Source organism: Pinus tabuliformis, chromosome 4_2 (assembly GCF_031772625.1).
Source record: "Pinus tabuliformis cultivar Carrire ecotype Pingquan chromosome 4_2, CPIR1, whole genome shotgun sequence".
Lineage (NCBI taxonomy): Eukaryota > Viridiplantae > Streptophyta > Pinopsida > Pinales > Pinaceae > Pinus > Pinus tabuliformis.
In genome coordinates, this window is record NC_142304.1 from 773,084,989 (window position 1) to 773,109,082 (window position 24,094).

Below are 24,094 nucleotides of genomic sequence, written 5' to 3' on the forward strand. Positions count from 1 at the left end.
AAGCGCTAAAACTATGGGCCCTGTTTGGGTAAATTGGTACATCAACGTCTTGGTGTCATAACTTTGGCATATGATCTCCATTTGACATGCACCATACCTTGTTAGAAAGATCTATCTGAGGACTAAAACTTTCGACCATAAATGTCATTTAGGGCATCAAAATAGCTTTGGAAGTTTAGGACCCGAAAAAATGCCAAAAATAGTATATTGTGCTATAATTAAGGAAACTGAAAAACTCAAAGAAACGGTGGTGGGGTTCCAAGTGGAGTAGGCGGGTGGCCACGAATATCCACTTGGATCACCAGATTGCATTGAACATGCCAAAAATCAGCAAGTCATGGACACATATATTAAGAGCACTCACCAATAAAGGGTCTAGCTATACCAAGTTCTCAAAGTAAACCATTTCCTGCACCAAGGTAAGTGGCTTACTAGGGGCCAAGTTTAGCAGAAGTTTCCCTATATCATGGAGAAAATAAACAAAATGGAGAGAGTTGGGTCTTAAGTGGGAGGACTGATCGAGGTGGATATATGTGGGCATCCACCTGTTCCACTGGCTCACAACACAATTTCCTATTTTAGAAATTTTTAGTTCCTGAACTTCCTGAGTGCTTTTGAAGCCCTAAACGATTTTTTTTTTGGGAAACGAGATGATGATAATCAGAAATTTTACTCCTTAGATAGAGCTTTCCGATGAGAAAACATGCAAAATAAATACATACCATATGCCAAAGATACAACCCCATGAATTTGATGTTCCAACATACCCCATCGGGGCCCATAAGACTTTGGCACTTCATCTCCTAGGTTTGGGTTTTTGGTTGTTTAGGGGTTCTCAATGTTTCTTGATGATAAAAAGGTATTTGAGCATCATTGTAACATAGTTGAAGAAGGTACATAGCCATCACATATTTTTTCAGAGATATGCTACCATCGTTCGTGCTAGTTTGCTTTCATGATGCATGTATACAATTTCAACATTTATTCGTTTATTAATTGAAGTCAAGTTTCATTGTATATCTGTGTTTCATTTATAAATATGTGTTTCATTTCATTCCCTTCATAAATACATATTAATTCAAAACCAATCCACTTCTATAAAGTAGGATTCCTTTAAGGGGATTCCACTTCGCCCAATGAATTACTATATGCCAACATTGTCATCAAGTTGGTAATTTGGAGAATTAGTGTTTTGAAATCCATGCATATCTTCTTTTTGTGAATAGAAACCCTTATTGAGATAAAATCAAAAAGGAGAAGAAGCATAAAAAATAAATAACTCATTATAATTACATAAGTTCTTGGCAATGGAATTGACAAGTCAAAATTTCATATAAATCTTACTATCTAGATTGGACATATGTAAAGGATTTTCTATAAAGAAGCTATAAATGTAGATTAAATTCAGTTAATTGTTATATATTATACTTGAAAATTGGTTCCAAGTGATACTCCTTTATAGCTTAAGATAGTACACAAATGAAATGAGAAAGGTACTTTGGAGAACATTGACAAAGAAAAAAATGGACCTATCTATCACCTTCAAGGAGGAGGGTATGTTGTGAGAAGAGCTATTGGTCAACTAAAACCACTAAATATATGGTGTTAAATACATTTATCATTGAGATATTGAATGAGAATATAAAGTTTAAGAATGAATCCCTCCAACATAATTATCGCTTTGAACCTAACATGCAAGAATATCAATGATGATAGTCTCACTTCAAGTTCTGAAATACTACGAATCAAAATTAAATCAATTTTTTGCAAATGATATAGAATAACACAAAAATTCGTCCCCTCGACAAGATATTCACAATTTAATCAACTTCAATCAATCTCCTCAAATTATCTTATTTGGGAAGTTATGGCATGGAAAATAGAATAATTTAATTTCTCTTCAATCATCATTAGGATGTTGTCTAACACCAAATTGTGTCTAAATTTATAGATTTGTTCAATGATTCTATTTATTCAATAATTGTAGAATGGTGATCCTATTTATTCGCAAATTAGCAAAGGGAAAGTTCTGACATGGCAAAAATTCACTTCCAAAAATTTTACTCTCTTTCAAAATTCATTTCAAATGAACCATTCAATATCCATATTGGTAGCTTTTTAGACAAGATTATTTCAAAAAATTTAGATTGAAGTTTGAAGATGATACCAATTTATGTAGTTGTTCATGTTTCTTTATTAGTATAATCATTTAGAGTTGTGATTGAGGATATAAATGTTATGCTATGAGTCCCTTGACAACCACAATTTCTGAGATCACATTATTATGAGTTGTTATCCTTATCTACTAATGATACTTTGTCACTATTCACTTATGAGTTATCAATGAGATGTATTGTAACATTCCATCCCACCACCTTATACTCCCTTGGGCTATGGAAGGTATTAATTTATAATAACATGAAATTCAAGGTCTATTATGAAGATGGAGTTATTAGAATCCTCTTTTCCCAATGTTATCAAAAACCCAAAGTAAATACCACCATTGTGTTTAACTTGTTATGATATTTTTGACAATATAAATTTTATCTCAATCTTACTCTTAGATTGAAATTTATGCCAGTTTAAAGTTTAGCTCATTAAACCTTGCCATGTCGGTAAGTCACTTCCATGTGGCACCCAAGTGTGACCCATCTGGATCTACCACATCTCCCATTGTCCAGCGTGGAGCCCACATGTCCACATCAGGTCATCGTGGCACTTACCACCTCATCTCACACCAGCGGGACCCACTAGGCCTACCCTACCATGTAATTTCATAGTTCTTCATTATATTCTAGCTAAGGGAAATATAGGGTGATCATATAAAGTCATAATAGCACAACCATCAGTCCCCTTGGATTACCAAATACATCCTCCCAAGTGGGGCCTACCCTTGAATAACTTTACACTCCATGGAGAAATCTATCCCTTGCGCAATAGTCACCCCAAGCGGGTCCCACACTAGATGCTTTTATCATGCATATTAACAAAATCATCTGATATCCAGTCTTGGGGAAAATATGCTGTGCAAAAAATTTCCAATGTGGCAACCTCCTTGGACTCTCGAATGAGCCTAATGCAAACCTATTCTGTGAGGTAATTTGACCTCACACCAATAATCTGTAAACAAGCCCCACTATAGGTCTCTGATATTAATTTGTTCCTTCTATGAAATTATGGCCCATTCTAAATTTGGTGTTGCAAACATTTGCATTATGCACAAACACCCAAATCACTTGGATCAACTAGACGAAAAAAGCCTAAAAACATATTCATCCCAAAAACAATATCCTGCCAAAATAACCCATGTGACTGTAGATACAAAATCCTTGCAATAACTTATCCAGTCCCAAATACAAAATCCTACCAGTAACTCATGCAACTCCAAATACAAAATATGACTTCTACAACTCTTAAACTATAAAGTCTAAAAACTTCAAGGAACTTAGCTAGAGTTTTCCTTACATTACTTTAAACACCAAAATCTACAAGAATGAGACCCTTATTCAAATATTGAACATTCGAAACATTATACATAACCATAAAACAATGAATATACCTATCAACATGCCTATTATAAAACACTAGAACAAGCTAAACCATAGCTAATACTATTTTATAAACTCAAATATAACAACATCACATTATACCACAAAATAGAACTCCCAAGCAGACACTTTAAGATCTATTGGCATGCCAAACATTTAACCAAACAATGTCTTATACTAAGAAAGTTAATCGACAAGCTTAAACAATCAAGGATCCATGATATTCACCACATATTAGATAGTGGAAGTTACACCTTGTAATAGTCTAGCTAAGCACATCCAGCATCCATGCATATTTATGTAAATAACTTTGTACCATCACACAGTCAATATGGGAATCACCGCAGTCTGTGATTTGCAGAAAAAAGCGTTGAATGGACGACCCGGGATTTGAACAGATTGCAATCTTGACCGGGGCATACTCGTCAATCGACTTAACCTCGGGGCTCGTTGAACAAAGGTATTGAGTGGAACATACGGCTGATTTTTTTTATTTATTTTTTCTCCACCAGTTGTATGGAGTGGGACATACTGGTGAAGAAAGTTGTGGAAACCCAGATTTCTATTTGGGATGTGGCCGCCACTAGCTATGAAGTGGAAATTAGATTCCAATTTTTTCGCATTAGCAATTTTGAAGATATCTTCAATTTCAACGGAGGATTCTTCCTAGAACTATGATATGTATAATCATTTCAATGTTTTCCATATATTGTGTGATACTTGTCAATACATCATAATGCCATTGAGAGGGACACCATTCAACAAATTGCAGAAAGTCATACAAATCACCGTATTGACCGGGACTCGGAGGTGAACAAATTGCAAAACCTCCCTGGTTCTACTTCCAATTTCCTGTTGGCAGAAATTCAATCAATCCTCCACTTCTTTAGTCATTCTACTTTGTCAGTGGCGCTGAGTGTGGGACAGTCTGCTATGAAAGGTGCGGAAACTCGGCGCTATCTTTTTGAATTTGGTTTTACTTCGTATTGATGGGACACATTGGTAACGCAAGTCATACCTTTGCTCTGTAGCTAGAATGGAAGGCGTCAATTTTTTTTTGGTATTTTCTTTTTCAAATGTTGATGTACAGAGTTAATGTTGATTTTTTTTTATCTCTATGGAGAATTATTAAATCTAAAGATTAAATAAAAAAGTTAATATTGATTTTATAATTATATTTTTTATTATAAAATTTTGAGTAAATTTATTAAATTAAATCTACATTTGTGTTCAAATAAAATTATTAAATTATTTTAGCTTTAGGGTGTTGCCAGGCAAAGGACTGCTAAGGCCTTAGTGGCTTTGTGCAGGGTACAGATTCAAACCTGACTTACCCAAGGGCGGTGTTTGAGGTAATAAGGAAGTTTCAGTGCTTGATGGTGGTGAGGTTACACCTGGAAATTATAGTAGCAACTCTATGCTTGAGGTGGTGCAAAAAGTTACAGTGCTTAAAAATGGTGAAGTTGCAGCTGGAAATTATAGTGACAACGGTCTGAAATCCAAATCCGTCTCATATCACGGGAGTATGAGCCATATCAAGGAGTACCAGAGAGGTGAGGTTAAATCCAAATCCGTCTCATATCACGGGAGTATGAGCCATATCAAGGAGTACCAGAGAGGTGAGGTTAAATTGATTGCAGATTCCCCGAATGAACATGGGCATGGGCATGTCAAAAAATTGACCGTCCATGTCTGTAGGATTCCTAAATATTCGAAAAATCTGCAATCAACTTACAGATGGCCGTACCAGAGAGTAGGCAGTAGGCGTTACCAATTCTGCGGGGATAAAAAATTGGAAATTATAGTGAAAACAGTCTGAATTCCATCTCATATCACGAGAGGATGAGCCATATCAAGGGAGTACGAGAGGGTAGGCGTTACCAATTCTGTGGGGATAAAAAATAAATTAGTAAATCATTTAAAAAAATAGTAAGCCATTTTAACTTTTATTGTGAGATTAGTAGGTTTAATTCATTATCGATCACTTTTCAAAGTGACTTTTAGTTGAAAATTGAGTGGATCTGTGTTGGCCAAGCCGATACTAGTAGGTTTAATTCATTATCGATCACTTTTCAAATTGACTTTTAGCTGAAAATTTAGTGGATCTGTGTTGGCCAAACCGATACGAGGATGGGGGCTCTATAGAATATCGTTCTTATTTATCAACCACATAAGAAGAACAGAATAAATATTTTAGTATTTTCGGTAGGCTGTGCGCAGATTTAATGGAAGGGATTCTGACGATCAGAGTTGTAACGAAGATGAACTTCCATGGAAGGGATTCTGCATGCTCTCACTGGATGGGCCAAAGTATTACGATATTCTACTTAATTATTGTTCTTCCAACGTTGATCAATATTACACTTTATGGACAGATTTGCAAACAAGAAAGCAAGTAAGAATTGAAAGCAAGCAAGAAATAATTGAGAAAGAATGAAAAGTAAATTCTATATTATGAGGTTTAGAATAAATACACAAAAGCACCAAAGTTAACCTTAGTTGTGCATGCAATAACTAAAGCTAACTAAAACTAAGTGTGCTTATGTGCCACATGCATGCAAGCAATGAGTTAACTACATCTAGTCTAAGTCTACGGCTAGTCTACAGCTAGTGCATGTACACCAACAAACGACAACTAAATGCGGCGGCGGTAACTATACGAAAGGCAGTACGTTTGAGAAAAATCTGAACATAGTCTTTGATCGTCTTGCTGAAGGGGCCAACAAAACTGGGTTTAATATATCTGTGTATGGCCAAAGTCCTAACAGAATATATGGCCTCCTCCAATGCAGAGAAGACATCACAGCCGACCAGTGCTTCAGTTGTTGGCAATTTGCAACCACTAACATTCCACAAGATTGTGGGACTGCCGTTAGCGGTAGTATCTGGCCTTTTCAGTGCTTCTTACGCTATGGAAACTATAATTTCATTGGACAACTGGATACAGATTTGGGGTCTAATTACGTTGAGCCCCTCGGAAGCACGGTTGTGTTTATCCCGCCTGACTTTGAAGATACTGCACAGAATCTGATAAAGAAATTGTCAATTGAAGCAGCAAGTGAAACAAAACGGTCTGCTCTGTCTACAGCTGTAGATTCGGCGTCCCAAACGGTTTACGGTCTGGTCCAGTGCACCAGAGATCTCTCTACTCAGGATTGCAGAAGGTGCCTCTCATACTCAATCAATAAAATGTTCACATCTGACACGGCTGCAGGAGTTCAGTATTGGAGTCAAAGCTGCATACTCCGTTATGAAATATATTCTTTTTTCAATTCCACCGCGTTTCCACCGACCACTACGCAGGGAGCAGCTAGTAATGTACAGATCAAGTCTTCACACAAACTCAGAGGCATAGTTCCCATAATTTTAGGTGTTGTGGGTGGCTTGGTTCTCGTGTTAATTGTGTGCGCGTTCGTAACTAGGAAGAGACTGAAGTCCGCCTTACAACTGGGAAGAGGCTATCAAGGTATTGCTACTTCATCATTATCTCAAATTTCTTGTTATTGAAAGGTACCATATACCTCTGCGCTTTGCATATGATTACTACCAGACTTAGATGGTATGTGCAAGTGACCATGTTCAATAGATTTTAGATTCGTTACATATATACAAGCGGGTACATTCAGGAGGGGATTTTGGGTGTGGAATTTTGTGATATTATTGTTGATGATATGGTTAACATTTATTTTATATGTAGAAATAGATTCAAGGTTCTAGAAAACCTTTAAAGTAATTGAAATACATAATTTTTTACCACTTAAAATATGATTTTTTTATATTTAAAATAAAATTGTATAAAACTAAAATAATTATATAGATTTTTCTTATTTTCACTTAATTTTGGAAAAATCCAAAAAATAAGCCAAAACCATCTCAAATCTAAAGAACTCATCATGTAACAATACTTTTATATTTTTCTTTTATATGAGCTAATGAACTCATCATATAACAATATACTCTTATATTTTCTTTGTGTAAACGAATCCTGTAACAATCTAATTAAAAACATATTAATCAGTCACTTTAATTATATAACGAGGGAAACATAGTAATCGGTCAGTTTAATTATAGTATACTACAGTCAGGAAAACATACTAATCGGTCAGTTTAATTATAATATGTTACAGTCCGGAAAACACCCTAATCATTTAGTCATTTAGTTTAATTATATATTAAAATTTTGACATGATAAAATGGTTACATATCTGCTGCTCTTGGAAAAAAAATGTTGAATTCAATTTTTTATTTTGTATTTTCGAAGTGTAACTTTCTATTTTCATAATACAGGTCAGAACGAGGAAAACACAACAATCAGTCGAATGGTATTTACAATGGAAACATTACTAACTGCTACTAATAACTTTCATGATAACAACAAGCTCGGAGAGGGAGGCTTTGGCCCTGTATACAAGGTAACAATAAAGGGTTCGGAAAGTTTCTACTAGTTTACGAGGGCAATTAACCGTAAATACTTGTGAAAAAAAAAAGATCACATTGATTTTCTTGTTTTAATAATTCAGGGAACAACTCCTGATGGAAAAGAAATAGCCGTGAAAAAACTGTCTGTCAAATCTACGCAAGGAAGGAAAGAATTTCTAAATGAAGTTGAACTTGTAGCCAAAGTTCAGCACAGAAATCTTGTGAATCTACTAGGTTGTTGCGCAGAGGGATCAGAAAGGTTGCTTATTTATGAGTATCTCCCCAATAGGAGCCTTGATAAAATCCTATTCGGTGAGTGGCTTCCAATTTATTATCTATGAAGGAAAATAGAAAAAATTAATGTGTCAAGAAAGCTTATAATTATTTTCATGTACAGAGAGAGATATAAAAAAACGCAGCCGGCTTGACTGGCAGAAGCGTTATAACATCATAGTGGGATTAGCTCGTGGACTCCTTTATCTTCACCGGGATTCTCAACTGCGAATAATTCATCGGGATATTAAAGCAAGCAATGTGTTGTTGGACGAGAAACTGAATCCTAAGATAGCAGATTTCGGGTTAGCAAGACTTTTTCCTGAGGACGAAAGTCACGTCAGCACAAAAGTTGCTGGAACCTAGTAAGATTTCACTATAATCATCACTCCTACACACTGTTTGCTCTATCTTGATTTGATTTCATGATGATTGATAGTATTGCAATTGTACTTTATATAATTCTTAACATTCAGCCTTCTTATATAATTCTTGATATTGTACTTTGCATCTGCAGTGGATATATGCCTCCAGAGTATGCTATGCAGAGGCAATTATCTGTGAAAACAGATGTCTATAGCTTTGGCGTTCTTCTCCTTGAACTTATTGCTGGAAGAAAGAATACAGACTGCAATTTGTCGCCTGAAATGGAGATTCTTTTACGATGGGTGAGATATAGTTTTCTTTGTATTTTTAGTAGAGCAATATTCTCTCCATTACACTAAAGTCCATTATGTCATGGGGGAGAATTGAATTTGGGTGAACGATGCCAATCGTTTCTCTAATCACTAGACATAACACAATTGAGGTCTAGTTTCATTTATTTACTTTACCTAATATTCTCTCCCTTACACTAAAGTCCATTATGTCATTGGGGAGAGTAGGATTTGGTTGAACGGTGCCAATCATTTCTCTAATCACTAGACATAACACAATTGATGTCTAGTTTCATTTATTTACTTTACCTAATTTGATTTCTATTTTCATTTATTTACTTTACCTAATTTCATTGATTCCAGAATATTATAGAAATCTCATAAACTTGTATGAAATCAACTTCGTATTTCACTAGACATAAATTTAATTGATTTCTAGTTTCATTTATTTACTTTACCTAATTTGATTGATTCCAAAATATTATAAAAATCTCATAAACTTGCATAAAATCAACTTCGTATTTTATAAAAAAATTTAGTAACACAGTTAAATAATTGGAAAATATATTTGGAATATTCTAAAATTACAATATAATCCATCTATTCACAATTAAGCAACTCAAACTTAATCAGATTTCTAGAATATTAAAAAAATTTCACTACAATATTGCGTTTCTGTACCCCATATATGTATCTTATCAGAATGATGAACCTGTTGTGATTATGCAGGTATGGAGGTCATACGACGGAGGAAATATTGTGCGGATAATTGATCCAGCAATAATTGAAACGTGCGACGAGAAACACGTGCTGAGATGCATTCAGATTGGTCTTTTGTGTACACAGGCTGAACACCACCTTCGTCCACAGATGGATATGGTCAGTCGGATGCTTTCACCTCAATCCGTGACTTACTTACCGGATCCGACAAAGCCGGCTTTCGTGAGTTCTAATGTTTCCCCAACCACCAATTCCAACAGTTCTGGGTTGTCACGGGCGTCTGCAACAGCAACCTCTCCTGTGTGATCCTCTCACACTCCCGCATCTAACAACACTGTTTCCATTAGTGATGGAACCTAGGTAATGCTAAATATGCAGTATAAATAAGAGAAAGATAAGTTCTGTGATGTGGTCCAATAGTTATGATGAGGTTTGCTAATATCACAAGTTTTGTGGTTTAATCTTGAACAAGATTATGTACCGTGAAAGCAAATAAGAAAGAAAAGAAAGGTTCCAGTTAATGCTTTTAATATCTATTATAGCAATGAAACAAAGAGTTGAAAATATCTGAATGTAAGGTGCCAAGATGCGTGGTGCATAATTCTATTGGTGGGATATAGTGACATTGGAGTGTTTTTTAATATATAAGAATTAGGATGTGAAGTTTTATGATTTTTATTAAAAAATTGTTATCTTATTTTTCAGGTGAGGATCATTTTTATATTGATAACAAATTTTGAAAATATTTTAGAATGAGAAGTAAAACAAGAAACTTTTTTATCTTAGATTTTGAGATATTTATTTCACTTTTGTTGGTTAAATTTCAAAATATACTCAAAATTTATAATTAGCAGAATATATAAATAGTGATCAAAATATTACATAATTCAGATCTAGTTTTGTCTAGTTATATTCAATATAAGATGTATTTAAAGAAAATAATGTTTATTTTAAATCTCATTTGTAGGGAAAATTTTATAAATTTGTTCATCCTAAAGAGTTGTTGAATTAGTTTAACTATCAATTTTAGTTTGAAACTGTGTATTGGTTTCAATGTTGAGTGTATTAATTTTGTTTTGTTTAAAAAAATAGTTTTGATTAGACAAATTAGGATATATAAAATCTTTGTAATGTTTCAACTTACATTCATTAATGATTTCATTATGGCTAGGGATGATATATTTAATTTCACAAAGAAAAGATAAAACTGTCATAAAAATATATAATTTTGTAGATCAAAAATATCTTTAATTTTAGAAAGAAAATATGGAATTTCGGAGGAATATATAATTGTGAAAAACAAGACGAATTTTTAGTTGAGTAATTTTTAGAAAAATGTTTAACTAAACCTTTTATCCATTATTATATCAAAATTGAGAATGCAATATTCTTGGTGGATAGTGTAAGTAAAAGAAATGTGGTTAAACTAATGAAATTGAAAACATAAATTAGTGAATGATACAAAAAATGAAATCCAAAGATGAACAAATAAAGAAAAAAAATGATTTTATTTATTGGGTCCATGACTTTAAGAACTTGTTTCTTTTAATTTCATGACATTATAAAGTAAATGTCTAAACCTTGTAGTCATATACAAGGAATATTCCCTTAATATTCACCATCTAGAAGCTATTATTATTTTGAAATAGGAAATTTTTTAATGAAAAAAATCATCTCTACTGCATATAACACATTAGAGGTGAGGAATGATCATTAACTCTAATAGGAAGAAATTAAGTATCTCGCTTAACATATGGGAATGGTGTGTTTCTTGTGGTTTTTACGGAAGTCTAAAAATCCCTTCGAGAAATTTGTAGGTTTACCCTTCAAATGGGAATGTCATGGATGTTAGTCATTTATACCAAGGAATATTAGCTTTTGTGGTTAGTCCAAAAGTTTGTTCACCTTATTAGGAGAGCATTAGTTCTTGTACTCCCTTAATGATGACTAGTGATGTATTGATGCTTAAGTATGGGTGAATACTTGAATGGGTTATATTACTTCTATGGTGCCCTCTCTTTGGAGGTTGCACCCTAATAAACATTATGAATAACCCATTGGGTGTAGATAGTGAGGAAGTTTATTTCTCGATTAGGACATGTACCTACCTAAGAGGAGGAACATTTGGAACTTATCCATTAAACCTTAGAACGATGTTATTATGCGCCATTGAAGAGGGTGTTTGATCCTAGGGGTTGGATAAACCTTTGTATTATAAAGTATAAAACTTTGTGTTATTATAAACCTTGGTAAACCCCAAAGATTGCAACCCTTAATTCTTGAGACAATGTCAGTTGTGCACCATTGACAAGGGCTTCTGATCTCGGGGGTTAAAAAAAACTTTGTATTACTAAATTATAAAGTGCTTCATATGGGGTTTCCTTCATGGTTACTTATACAAACTTATGTCTTTGTTTTGTGTTAGCCTCCCTCACCAAGTGTGTGTATATAAAGGGAGGACAGAAATCTTATATTCATTATCATAATTGTACTCTATTCATTTTCTTTAAAAAATATTATAGGGATAAAGGAAATAAGATTCATTAGGAAACTCTATTAGCATAACATTAGTGATCCAGGTGGATATTGGTGGCCATCCACCTATTCCACTTGGACCCCCACTCTTGTTTATTTTCAGTTTCCTTAATTGTAGCACAACTTACAATTTTTGGCAGTTTTTCCGGTCCTAAACTTCGAGAGCCGTTTTGAGAGACTAAAAGACATTTTTTATGGAAAACAGAGAGATCAAAAAAGTCCCAAACATATTTATTAATTTTTGCTGGCCCGCTCTTTTAGATCTTTGAAACGAGGTATTATGATAGCCAACTGGAGATCGTATGCCAAAGAAAAGAAAGGTTTCAGTTAATGTTTTTAATGTCTATTAGAGCAATGAAACAAAGAGTTGAACATATCTGAATGTAAGGTTCCAAGATGCTTGGTGCATAATTTTGTTTGTAGAATATAGTGACATCAAAGTGTTTTGTAATATATAAGAATTAGGATTTGAAGTTTTATGTTTTCTATTAAAAAAAATTGTTATCGTATTTTTTTTTGGGTGAGGATTATTTTTATATTGATGACAAATTTTGAAAATATTTTAGAATGAGAAGTAAAACAAGAAACCATTTTTTCTTAGATTTTGAGATATTCATCTCACTTTTGTTTGTTAAATTTCAAAATATACTCAAAATTTATAATTGACAGAATCTATAAATAGTGATCAGAATATCACATAATCAAGATCTAGCTTTGTCTAGTTATATTCAATATTATTAAAGCTAAAGTGTATTTAAAGAAAATAATGCTTATTTTAAATCTCATTTGTAGGGAAAATTTTATAAATTTGTTCATCCTAAAGAGTTGTTGAATTAGTTTAACTATCAATTTCAGTTTGAAACTGTGTGTTTGTTTCAATGTTGAGTGTATTAATTTTGTTTTGTTTAAAAAAATAGTTTTGATTAGACAAATTAGGATATACAAAATTTTTGTAATGTTTCAACTTACATTCGTTAATGATTTCACTATGGTCATGGATGATATATTTAATTTCACAAAGAAAAGATAAAATTGTCATAAAAATATGTAATTTTGTAGATCAAGAATATCTTTAGTTTTAGAAAGAAAATATGGAATTTCGGAGGAATATATAATTGTGAAAAACAAGACTGATTTTTAGTTGAGTAATTTTTAGAAAAATGTTTAACTAAACCTTTTATCCATTATTATATCAAAACTGACAATGCAATTATTATATAAAAATTGAGAATCCAATATTCTTGATGGATAGTGCAAGTAAAAGAAATGTTGTTAAACTAATGAAATTGAAAACATAAATTAGTGAATGATACAAAAAATGAATTCCAAAGATGAACAAATAAAGAAAAATAAACAATTTTATTTATTGGGTCCATGACTTTAAGAACTTGTTTCTTTTAATTTCATGACATTATAAAGTAAATGTATAAATCTTGTAGTCATATACAAGGAATATTTCCTTAATATTCATCATCTAGAAGCTATTATTATTTTGAAATAGGAAATTTTTTAATGAAAAAAATTGACTCTACTGCATATAACACATTAGAGGTGAGGAATGATCATTAACTCTAATAGGAAGAAATTATGTATCTCACTTAACATATGGGAATGGTGTGTTTCTTGTGGCTTTTACGGAAGTCTAAAAATCCCTTCAACAAATTTGTAGGTTTATCCTTCAAATGGGAATGTCATGGATGGCATATTCATTTATACCAAGGAATATTAGCTTTTGTGGTTAGTCCAAAAGTTTGTTCACCTTATTAGGAGAGCATTAGTTCTCCTACTCCCTTAACATGACTAGCGATATATTGATGCTTAAGTACTAGTGAATACTTGAATGGGTTATATTACTTCTATGGTGTCCTCTCTTTGGAGGTTGCACCCTAATAAACATTATGAATAACCCATTGGGTGTAGATAATGAGGAAGTTTATTTCTCGATTAGGACATGTACCTACCTAAGAGGAGGAACATTGGGAACTTAGCCATTAAACCTTAGGACGATGTTATTATGCGCCATTGAAGAGGGAATTGTAGGGGATGGATAAACCTTTGTATTATAGAGTATAAACCTTTATAATATTATAAACCTTGGTATAAATCCCAAAGATTGCGACCCTTAATTCTTGAGACAATGTGAGTTGTACACCATTAACAAGGGCTTCTGATCTCGGGGGTTAAAAAAAACTCTGTATTACTAAATTATAAAGTGCTTCATATGGGGTTTCCTTCATGGTTACTTATACAAACTTATGTCCTTGTTTTGTGTTAGCCTCCCTCACGAAGTGTGTGTATATAGAGGGAGGAGAGAAATCTTATATTCATTATCATAATTGTACTCTATTCATTTTCTTTAAAAATTATTATAGGGATAAAGGCACTAAGATTCATTAGGAAACTCTATTAGCATAACATTAGTGATCCAGTTTGATATTGGTGGCCATCCACCTATTCAACTTGGACCCCCACTATTGTTTATTTTCAGTTTCCTTAATTGTAGCACAACTTACAAGTTTTGGCAATTTTTTGGGTCCTAAACTTTGAGAGCCGTTTTGAGAGACTAAAAGACATTTTTTAGGGAAAACAGAGAGTTCGAAAATGTCCCAAACAAATTTATTAATTTTTTTTGGCCTGCTATTTTAGATCTTTGAAACGAGGTATTATGATAGCCAACTGGAGATCGTATGCCAAAGTTACGACCCTGGGAAGTTGATGTGCCAATTTACCCAAACGGGGCCCACATTTTTGGCACTTCATCTCCTAGGGTTAGGTTTTTGGATGTTTAGGGTTTTTCATTATTTCTCAAAAATAAATAGGCCTTTGAGCCTCAATATAACATAATTCAGAGGCATGTAGCCACCACATCTCTTCTTAGGGATAAGCTACCATCGCCTGATCTAGTTTATTTCCATTTCTCTATGTAAGCATATCTTAGTTCCTTGATATTAATGAAATGGAGTTTTTTTTCTACTGCATCTCTATGTTTATGTGTATATCTGTATTTTGTTGAATTCCTGCATAAGTCTGGATCAGTGGTATCAGAGCAGTCTGCTCTTTCTTTGTTTTTCTTTGCATGTCCTCAACAAGGCCAAAGTATAAGGAGTTAGGGCTCGAAATCGTTGAATCTTTGCAAGACCAACCTCGAAAACCTCAAAGGCCTCGCATGGTGGAAGAAGATAAATACGAGGGGGTATGAGATCCATATAAAATATTGCTCGAGGAAGACCTCAAGCAACAAAGGAATGCGGCGATGGATAACTTTGCCTAGATCCTTTAGCGGCTACCCACAGGTGACGGATCTTCATCCAGCAGCCACTTTGGAGGTGCCACTCCTTTTAAGGTACAAGTTAATTTTGGCATTCCCATATTTGAAGTTCAAATAGATGGTTAAATCTATTGGAAGGATATTTTTCAATTCATGACTTTTCTAATTAGGAAAATATTACTTTTGCTCTCCTCAAATCCGCCCCACATGTCAAGGATTAGTGGGCAACCAACTGTGAACAGAAGGAAGAGAGGGAATCATCATTGTTTTCAACCACACCCAGTTGGAATTCCTTCTGAGAGGCTATTAAGGAACAATATTACCCTGTCGATAATTATGCAGATAAATACATAAATTGGACCATGTTGTGGCAAGGAAGGTACCAAGATGTTCAATACCCTTCGCAAATGTTTTCCATACCCTTCGCATGAAGCTGGGTATCAAGGATTCTATGTGACATTTGGTACTCAAGAGAAGAAGTTGCCTACACAAGTATATTCAGGATGAGATGGAGTTCCTAAACATCTCCTTGCTTAGTGCTACCTATCGATACGCTGTCAAGATCAAGTAGAAATTTAAACATAAGAAGTGAGACTTTGGATCTGTGAATTCGAAGCAAGGGAAACGCAGCCCTAAACTATAGAACAAAGGAAAAAGAAAAGGCGGGGCCAACCAAGGCAACTTGCCGAAGCCGCAAGCAAAGTATAATACCACGAAGCCAAAGAAGGACACAGGGAAATGGTGTGAGCTCCATAAGAGCCCCACTCACAACATAAGTGAGTGTCAAGCCAAGTAGTCACTTGTGGCTAAGATTAAGGTATCCAAATTACATGCATGTTCCGAATCTAAACCAGAAACTGACAGGGGGAATGACAAAGGGAAGTAGATTATCGATGTGGAGCCTAACGCCAACATTTCCACCACCAAGATCCAGAAGGATGAGCCCAAAGATCTAGAGGAGGGGGAGCGACTCTTCCACTCATAGATGTGGGTGAAGGCTTCTCCGCTATATTTCATTGTCGACAACAGGAGCCAAAAGAGCGTCATTTCAACAAAGGTCATGAAGTGGTTGGGCTTACCAACCACACCACACCTATATTCGTGCACCTTTGGGTGACTTCACCAAGGGTGATATCTCCACATTAGCGAATGGTGTCGCTTTCTCTTCAACATCAAGCCCTTCAGAAATGAGGTATTATGTGATGTTGCTCCTCTTGAAGTTTGTGATGTATTATTAGGCCAACATTACTTATGGAAGCAACATGCTATGTATGATTCTAAGCCTCACATTGTTATTATTACTTTGGGAAATAAGTTGTACAGGATATAAGAGGTAGCACCGCCTACCACCATTTCTTTGATCCAAGTGAAGCAATGCAGTAAGATCATTTCCCAGACTGGGAAATTTTTTTCCTTATGATTCACCCTAAGGGCAAGAAGAAGATTATGACCACGACCTATAGACAGGGCTCCTCTGCTTGACAACAGAGGATGGAAAAGTATGTGGAGGAGTACATCGACATATTCACCTCACCCACAGGGGTACCTCTACACTGTCAAGTCAAGCACTCCATCAATCTCACCCCAGGCGTGCCACTACCTAATGAACCGATCTATCGATGCTCTGTTCTAGAGAATGATGAAATCAAGAGGCAGATTTAGGAGTTGTTGAAGAAAAGGAACATCAAGCCAAGTTAATCACCCTAGGGGAGCTCGATCATGTTGGTATAGAAAAACGATAGGATCTAGGGACTATGTGTTAACTATTGAGCATTGAATAAGATTACTGTCCAGAATAGGTATCTAGTTCGATGGATTGATGACCTATTGGACCAGCTCAAGGGGACCAAATATTTCAGTAAGATTGAATTGAAGTTCGGTTATCACCAAGTATCAATCGAACCCCCCAATGTTTGGAAGACTTCCTGCAAATCTAAGGAGGGCCTTTTCGAATGGTTGGTCATGCCTTTCAGGTTGATGAATTCCCCCACAACCTTCATGAGGTTGATGGATGACGTCTTGCGACCATTCACTAATTCATTCATTGTGGTGTATCTCGATAACATTCTGATCTTCACCCAAATTTTGGAAGAGCACCTCACCATATTCACTAGGTCCTCCAAACACTCAGACAACACAAGTTATGTGCCAATTTGGAGAAATGCAATTTTGGTATGACCCAGGTTCAGTATCTGGGGTACATCATTGATGACCGAGGTGTGCATTTGGACCTAGCCAAGATTCAATTCATTCGGGATTGGCTAGACCCAACCACTCTAAGAGAGCTCCACAACTTTCTGGGTCTTGCTAACTTCTGCCAGAGGTTTGTGCTAGGTTTCTCTTGCATCACATGGCCTTTGAGTCAATTCACCAAGGGAGGAGCGAAATAAAAGTTCTTTTGGTCTGAATCCAAACATAAGGTGTTTGTCCTTTTGAATCATTTCCTCTACTCTGCACCATTGCTCACACTACCAGACCTTGAGTAACCATTTCAGATTGAGACAGATGCCTTTGACTATGCTCTTGGTGTAGTTCTTACTTAGCATGGGCATCCCATGGCATATCATATTGAGACACTTTCAAACACAGTCTGACAGTATCCCACCTATGATAAAGAGATGTATTCATTATGTAGGCATTCCGAAAATGGAAGCATTACACTCTCGGAAAGGAAACAATCATCCACACAGACCACCGACCCCTGCAGTTCATACAGACACAAGGGAGGTTATGAAACATTTGCCATTAGAAATGGTACACATACCTGCAACAGTTCCATTTGAACATTAAGCTAAAGAAGGGAAGCACCAACAATGTTGCAGACTACCTCAGCCAACTGTCGGTCATGGCATTGAGCACTATGCTTGACTCTTGTGGGAACGAGATTGTGGGGTGGATACATCTTTACAAGAGTGATCGAGAATTCAACAACACATACTAGATTCTCCTGGAAGGAAAGCACGTTCCAAATTTTCACCTCCAATATGCACTTCTATGCCACCTGGGACACTTTTTTGTTCCTTCAAGAGAGCGCGCCAAGACGATTTGGGAGGCACACTACAATGAGGTCACTGGACATTTCAGGGTAGAGAAAACAGTGGCATTATTGCAAAACTATTTTTAATGGCTGAACCTATGAATATGATGTTGTGAAGTAAATCAGATCCCACATTGCGTGTGCCATTCCCAAACCAACCATCAAGAAGCAAGGCCTATACACTCCTCTGCCTAGTCTTAGTCAACCTTGGGAATCCATTCCCACGGATTACATGTCAAGACTTCCTTCTACTATGCATGGCAACGACTGGGTTTTCATGGTCATCGGTAGATTCTCTAAGATGACCATTACGGTGGCATGCAAGAAGAGTATCATAGTAGAAGCCACTGTTAAGCTCTTATTTGAATGAGTGTGGGTACACTTTGGGATCCCACAGTCCATTATCTGAGATCGAGACAACCGTTTGCTAAGTACATTTTGGTCAAGTTTTTGGTCGATGCTAGATACCAAGCTCACTAAGTCCATGACTTTCCACCCCTAAATTGATAGCCAAACAAAGGTTGTCAACATGAAGATCGTACACATTTTGTGTATGTATAGCTTGAAGCATCTACGCACATGGGATGATAACCTCCCCTATGTCAAGCACAACTACAACAGAACTCTCCATAGCTCAAATCGCCACAACCCCTTTCAGGTGGGGTTGGGATTCCAACCACTATGTCCCATTGATGTGGCCATACCAATTGCAACTACTCATACATATTCAGCTCATGTCTAGTCCGAAGTTGACAGTCTTAACAATTTCATTGAGTGCATTCATCACATTCGCCAATAGGTCCATGACATATTGGATAGAGCCAATGCTAAGTACAAGCAACGTCATGATCAACATCAGGTACCAGACAAGTTCCAGGTGGGCGACAAAGTTTGGTTACATTTGCAGAAGGAGTGCCACGCTAGGCCCCGCCGCAAGCTTCATCTACTCTGATATGGGCCTTACATCATCACTACAGTTGTAGGGGGAATTCTTTTGAGCTCAACATTCCACCATTCCTTGGCTGATACCCACTGTTCAATGTGGACTACCTTCAACCCTACTTTATCTCATACTAAATGTGGAAAATCACCATCCAATCAGTTGCATGTTATGGATGAATGATACATATAATGAATATAGTACAATAAAAATTTGTTCCATCAAGTTGGTCATGGAAATACATATATTACCTACCATTGTTGAATAGTATAACGGGTCTACATAGGAACATTCTATAGATTATAATCATTTTTTGGTTATTTAGAATCTTCGACAACAATTTTGGATTATTGACAATGTTTAATTATTCTACCTTTTAGAGTTTTTGATTGGAATTGGGTTAAATAAATTTTGGTTAGTTTGTATCTTTTATTATTTAAAATGTGTTTTTAATATAAAAATAGAATAGCATTCAAGGCATTGGGATTGTGTAGAACTCACAAATAAACTTATTATTTCAACAAATTCTCGTGCTCAAATAGTTGGACTACTGCATGAGAATTTCTTTTGATATTGTTAATTGGATTTTTACCTATACTTTCAATAATATATTTGTGGTTTACTCAGAGTAGTTATTTATCTTTCAGATTGGAAGAATATAATTCAATTTGTGGGACATTAAGGGCCACATCTTGAAGCAATGAAGTCCTCACCTTTTTTAGATGTGGACTTTTTCAAACTAGTATCGTGACTGGTAAATAATTTGTACTTTCTGCATTCACAGAACCTGATTGTATGGTGGATTGGTCAAATTTTGAATTCACATCATTAAAATGTATGTTGAATTGGTTGATAATGAATCAATGACAGTCACATAGATCCATAAGAAGGATACTGCAGACAAGATCAAAATGAACAAGGAATTGTAGAAAATTGAAATGCCAACAACAATGGCACTAACATTCACTAATGTTCCCACTTCAGAAAGTCTATAATAATTCACAGCCATCCTCCAAATTCTATTGAAGAAAGGGCCGATAGTGGAGTATCTCATAAGCCAGGATAATGACGAGAAGCATAAGGATAGACTATTGTTGGCTAAGTGGGTCCTGACTTGGGTTCAGAGTTAATTGCACAGAAGAAAACCCTACACTACTGGCGCTTTCGGCATCAACCCATGTAGTGAGGATTGAAGTCTCACCTGAAGCAGTATGGGGGGATGTTGGAACCACGTTTCCTCATCCAGAGATCAGTGTGATGTCCTTTTGTGCCCTAGATCTACCTCCACGCATATCTATAAGCCCTTAGGGCTTGGTATTGCAACTTCCTTCGAATGGCCCTTAGACCTCCGCAAAGGTCTAGGATCGGCTTTTGTAGACCCTAAATAGATGAATTCTCTACTTATGCACCCCATAAATTATCCTCATATCGGAGTCTACTTAGATCTACTTAAGTTCTTAATAAATGTAACAAAATGTATTAGGATCTTCACCGTAAATACTTAATGTGGATTGCGTTCAGTTAATAATATTTATCCAGTAGATTCATGCATTAATACACCATTATTTCATAAATACATTATTTCATCACAACATATATCGCAAACACAAACAACATAAGTAAACAGATAAAACACATGAATTTCTCCAATAGTCTTCTTTATTGATCTTCAATATAAGGTTACAGACTCAAAACTTCCTTGCGCACTTAGCTGTAGGGGTACGTGCACTTTGCTGCAGACACCACTCTAGGCCTCTGCACACTCAGCTACAGAGCCTTTTCCCCCTCTAAGACTTACTTCTCCACGCTATCTCTATAAGACTCCATCCTTTCATACCAATGGACATTTGTATCTTAGACTCTCTAAGACACACTTACTTATAGGATTTTACATACAATCCCATGGTCTGCGGACCATTGGTGGATCTAAAAACTAACTCAACATTACATAAACGAGGGTAAAAAGACTTTTTGACTCATAACTACCTACATGCTCCACATCCACAATTTACAAAGACTTTACATATTTTCATCAAAAATTAAAAAAAAAATTGGTTTTGACACCAAAACTGACCCAAGGGACCCCATCTCAACAGGCCCACAACATGAAGGTCATGACTCACCCTTGAGTCACTCGGCTAGCACAATGATCTTGCTGTGAAGATCCCTAGCTCTACCTTCAAAACTGAGACCTCGAATAGCACTATGCGTAGCTTCTTGCTTGACTTTCTCGACGAGTTGGTCCTTCCGCGACCAGCTTCATCGTTTGTTGAGTCGTCTGCAAGCCCGTCAGCTTCTCCTGAATGTTGGTGTTAACTTGGTAAGCCTCTTCTAACGAAGTTCCCAACCTTGCCTTCAGCACAACCTCCTTCCTCTAAGCTGCTTCAACCTACACGCAGAACTGTTTCCCTCCTGCAACTTGGTAAGGCATTGAGCTAGAGTAATTGAGCGCATTGTTTCCCTGACCTCATCATACTATCGTTGGAGCTCACAAACCTATGTATTGAGCATCTGCAGGTTTGGGTCCCCCTGCGAAGTCATGACCATTCCATCCCCTGCTCGAAAAAGGCCGAGCAATCAATGACTGCGACATCCAACATGGTCATTCCTTCAGTTATAGTGACTCTGCGCTATTCCTTGACCTCGGGTGGAGTCTAAGGTTGTGATTTGAGTTGCAGCTCCATGATCTTCATGTTGAGTTCAAATTGAACTCTCACAAATTTGGCCTTTGCCTTGTAGACGCCTGCAGCTAATTTTTGGATCTTGCCCTTTGGTTCAGCGTCCTCAGTTGTGTGCAACTTTGGCACTGTCCTACACATCTCTACAACCATGGCCTCCAACTTGGAGCTTTGTGCATGGATAGTATCCCTTTCTTTGAGGGCTTGTGTCTTTTCAAAAAACATTTTTTCATTTTTCACCCAATACTCGCTGATTAAACTGAGAGCGCTCTACTCCCGAGCTCTCAATTCCGTTGTCACTCCTATCTGTAGCGCATGAAGAAATTCGTTGGGGAGCACTGCAATATTTAGGTCGATGTTCTTAAGGGTACTTATGATGATCTTGTCATCAGCTGATTCTATGCTCAAGGACCCCTCTGGTAGAGCAACTATTCTAAGGTCCACTGTCCTTACCAATTATACAGTCTGACTTGTCCCTGGTGCCAGGCTCATTTGTGCGGCGCTCGCTTGACCTGTGCCCACCTGTATCCTGCTAGTTTGGATCTGTAACTCGCAAAAATCCTTCTGGATGCCCCCTAGCATCTTCATGTACTATTGCTCGAAATATTGCAACAGTTTGGTTGTAGCATCCTGCATTTTGTCACCAATCTCATCGAGATCGTCGTCTGTCAAGGTTATGGGATCCATCTGCATTTTGTCCGATTTCTGCTTCTTTTGGGAACCCTCCTACTGCTTCCCTCTACTGCTTCCCCTCATCACCTCCTCCACCCTATGCAGATTGCTCTTCGTCCTCAGTTTCGGGTGAAGGTGATTTGTCACTTCGCTCAGAGTCACGTTGTTCTTCCTCGACCTGCTCCTTTGCAATGCGCTCCTTTTCCATGTGATCCTTCTCTTCGGCTTCCTTCTTCCATTTCATGACCAACTTTTGCACCACCTGTTTTGCCGCATCCTTCCTTTTCTTCTCAGCTAAGTTCTCCACACCCTTGCTGGTTCCTGCATCCAGATCTAACAAGGCACGCCACTCTATCGGCCAGCGCTTGATGACCTCCTGGATGCAATCATCAGTGACCATATACTGTAAGTTGAGCTACTTTTGTTGTGGGTCCTTCTGCGCCTGAATGTAGACGCAATGTAAATATGCCTTAAACACAGCATACGTGGAAAACTACTGATACAAGGTTGGGGACAACCTTGGGTGCTGGTTTATGGCCATGCGGAATCTCGCTTCCATCAACACCCATAAAATTTTTGTTTCTATGACCCACGTGGGGTCACACTACAAGAAAAAAGGTCATTGGTGAGGGCCATGCCTATGATGGACCTTTAAGGTCCGTCACCAATGTCACATATGGTGATGGTCTTTAAAAAAGTGTTTTTGTAAGTGCATATAGTGATCGTCCTTTAAGGTTTGTTACCAAAGCCATTTTCAATGACACTTTTGGTGAGGGTCGTTAAAGGCTCGTCACTAGTTCTCTCTTTGGTGACACTTTTGGTGATGGTCGTTAAAGGCCCATCACTAATTCTCTCTTTGGTGACACTTCTAGTGACGATCTTTTATTAACCCTCACCAATGCTCTTTTTGGTTACTTTTGGTGACGGTAAAAAAATGTTTGTCATCATTGATCATTCCAATGATTTTTTTATGATGCTTCATGCATGTGACAGACCTTTAAGGTTTGTCACCAATGTCACATATGGTGACGGTCTTTAAAAAAACGTTGTTGTAAGTGTATATAGTGATGGTCCTTTAAGGTTTATCACCAAAGCCATTTTCAATGACACTTTTGGTGAGGGTCGTTAAAGGCCCGTCACTAATTCTCTCTTTGGTGACACTTTTGGTGAGGATTATTAAAGGCCCATCACTAATTCTCTCTTTGGTGACACTTCTAGTGACGATCTTTTATTAACCCTCACCAATGCTCTTTTTGGTTACTTTTGGTGACGGTCAAAAAATGTTTGTCATCATTGATCATTCCAATGATTTTTTTATGATGCTTCATGCATGTGACAGACCTTTAAG

At 36.5% G+C, this 24,094-nt stretch overlaps 1 protein-coding gene across 1 annotated transcript; it reads left to right on the top strand.

The window, feature by feature from the left end:
- Window positions 1-4,965: 4,965 nt before the first annotated feature.
- Window positions 4,966-10,257, top strand: LOC149171918 (cysteine-rich receptor-like protein kinase 15). The gene is made up of 8 exons (XM_089426136.1): window positions 4,966-5,213; window positions 5,769-5,943; window positions 6,156-7,014; window positions 7,836-7,960; window positions 8,069-8,279; window positions 8,365-8,605; window positions 8,758-8,908; window positions 9,626-10,257. The coding sequence occupies exons 1-8, from the start codon at window positions 4,966-4,968 to the stop codon at window positions 9,920-9,922; spliced, it is 2,307 nt and encodes a 768-aa protein (XP_089282262.1). The 3' UTR covers window positions 9,923-10,257.
- Window positions 10,258-24,094: the final 13,837 nt, after the last annotated feature.

What these genes read in the sequence shown, in the direction of transcription:
- LOC149171918 (XM_089426136.1), top strand. Translation starts at nt 4,966, where the DNA reads ATGCTTGAGGTGGTGCAAAAAGTTACAGTGCTTAAAAATGGTGAAGTT. An exon ending in ACTGGGAAGAGGCTATCAAG is followed by an intron (nt 7,015 to 7,835) that starts GTATTGCTACTT and finishes TTCATAATACAG; the next exon opens with GTCAGAACGAGGAAAACACA. An exon ending in ACAAAAGTTGCTGGAACCTA is followed by an intron (nt 8,606 to 8,757) that starts GTAAGATTTCAC and finishes TTGCATCTGCAG; the next exon opens with TGGATATATGCCTCCAGAGT.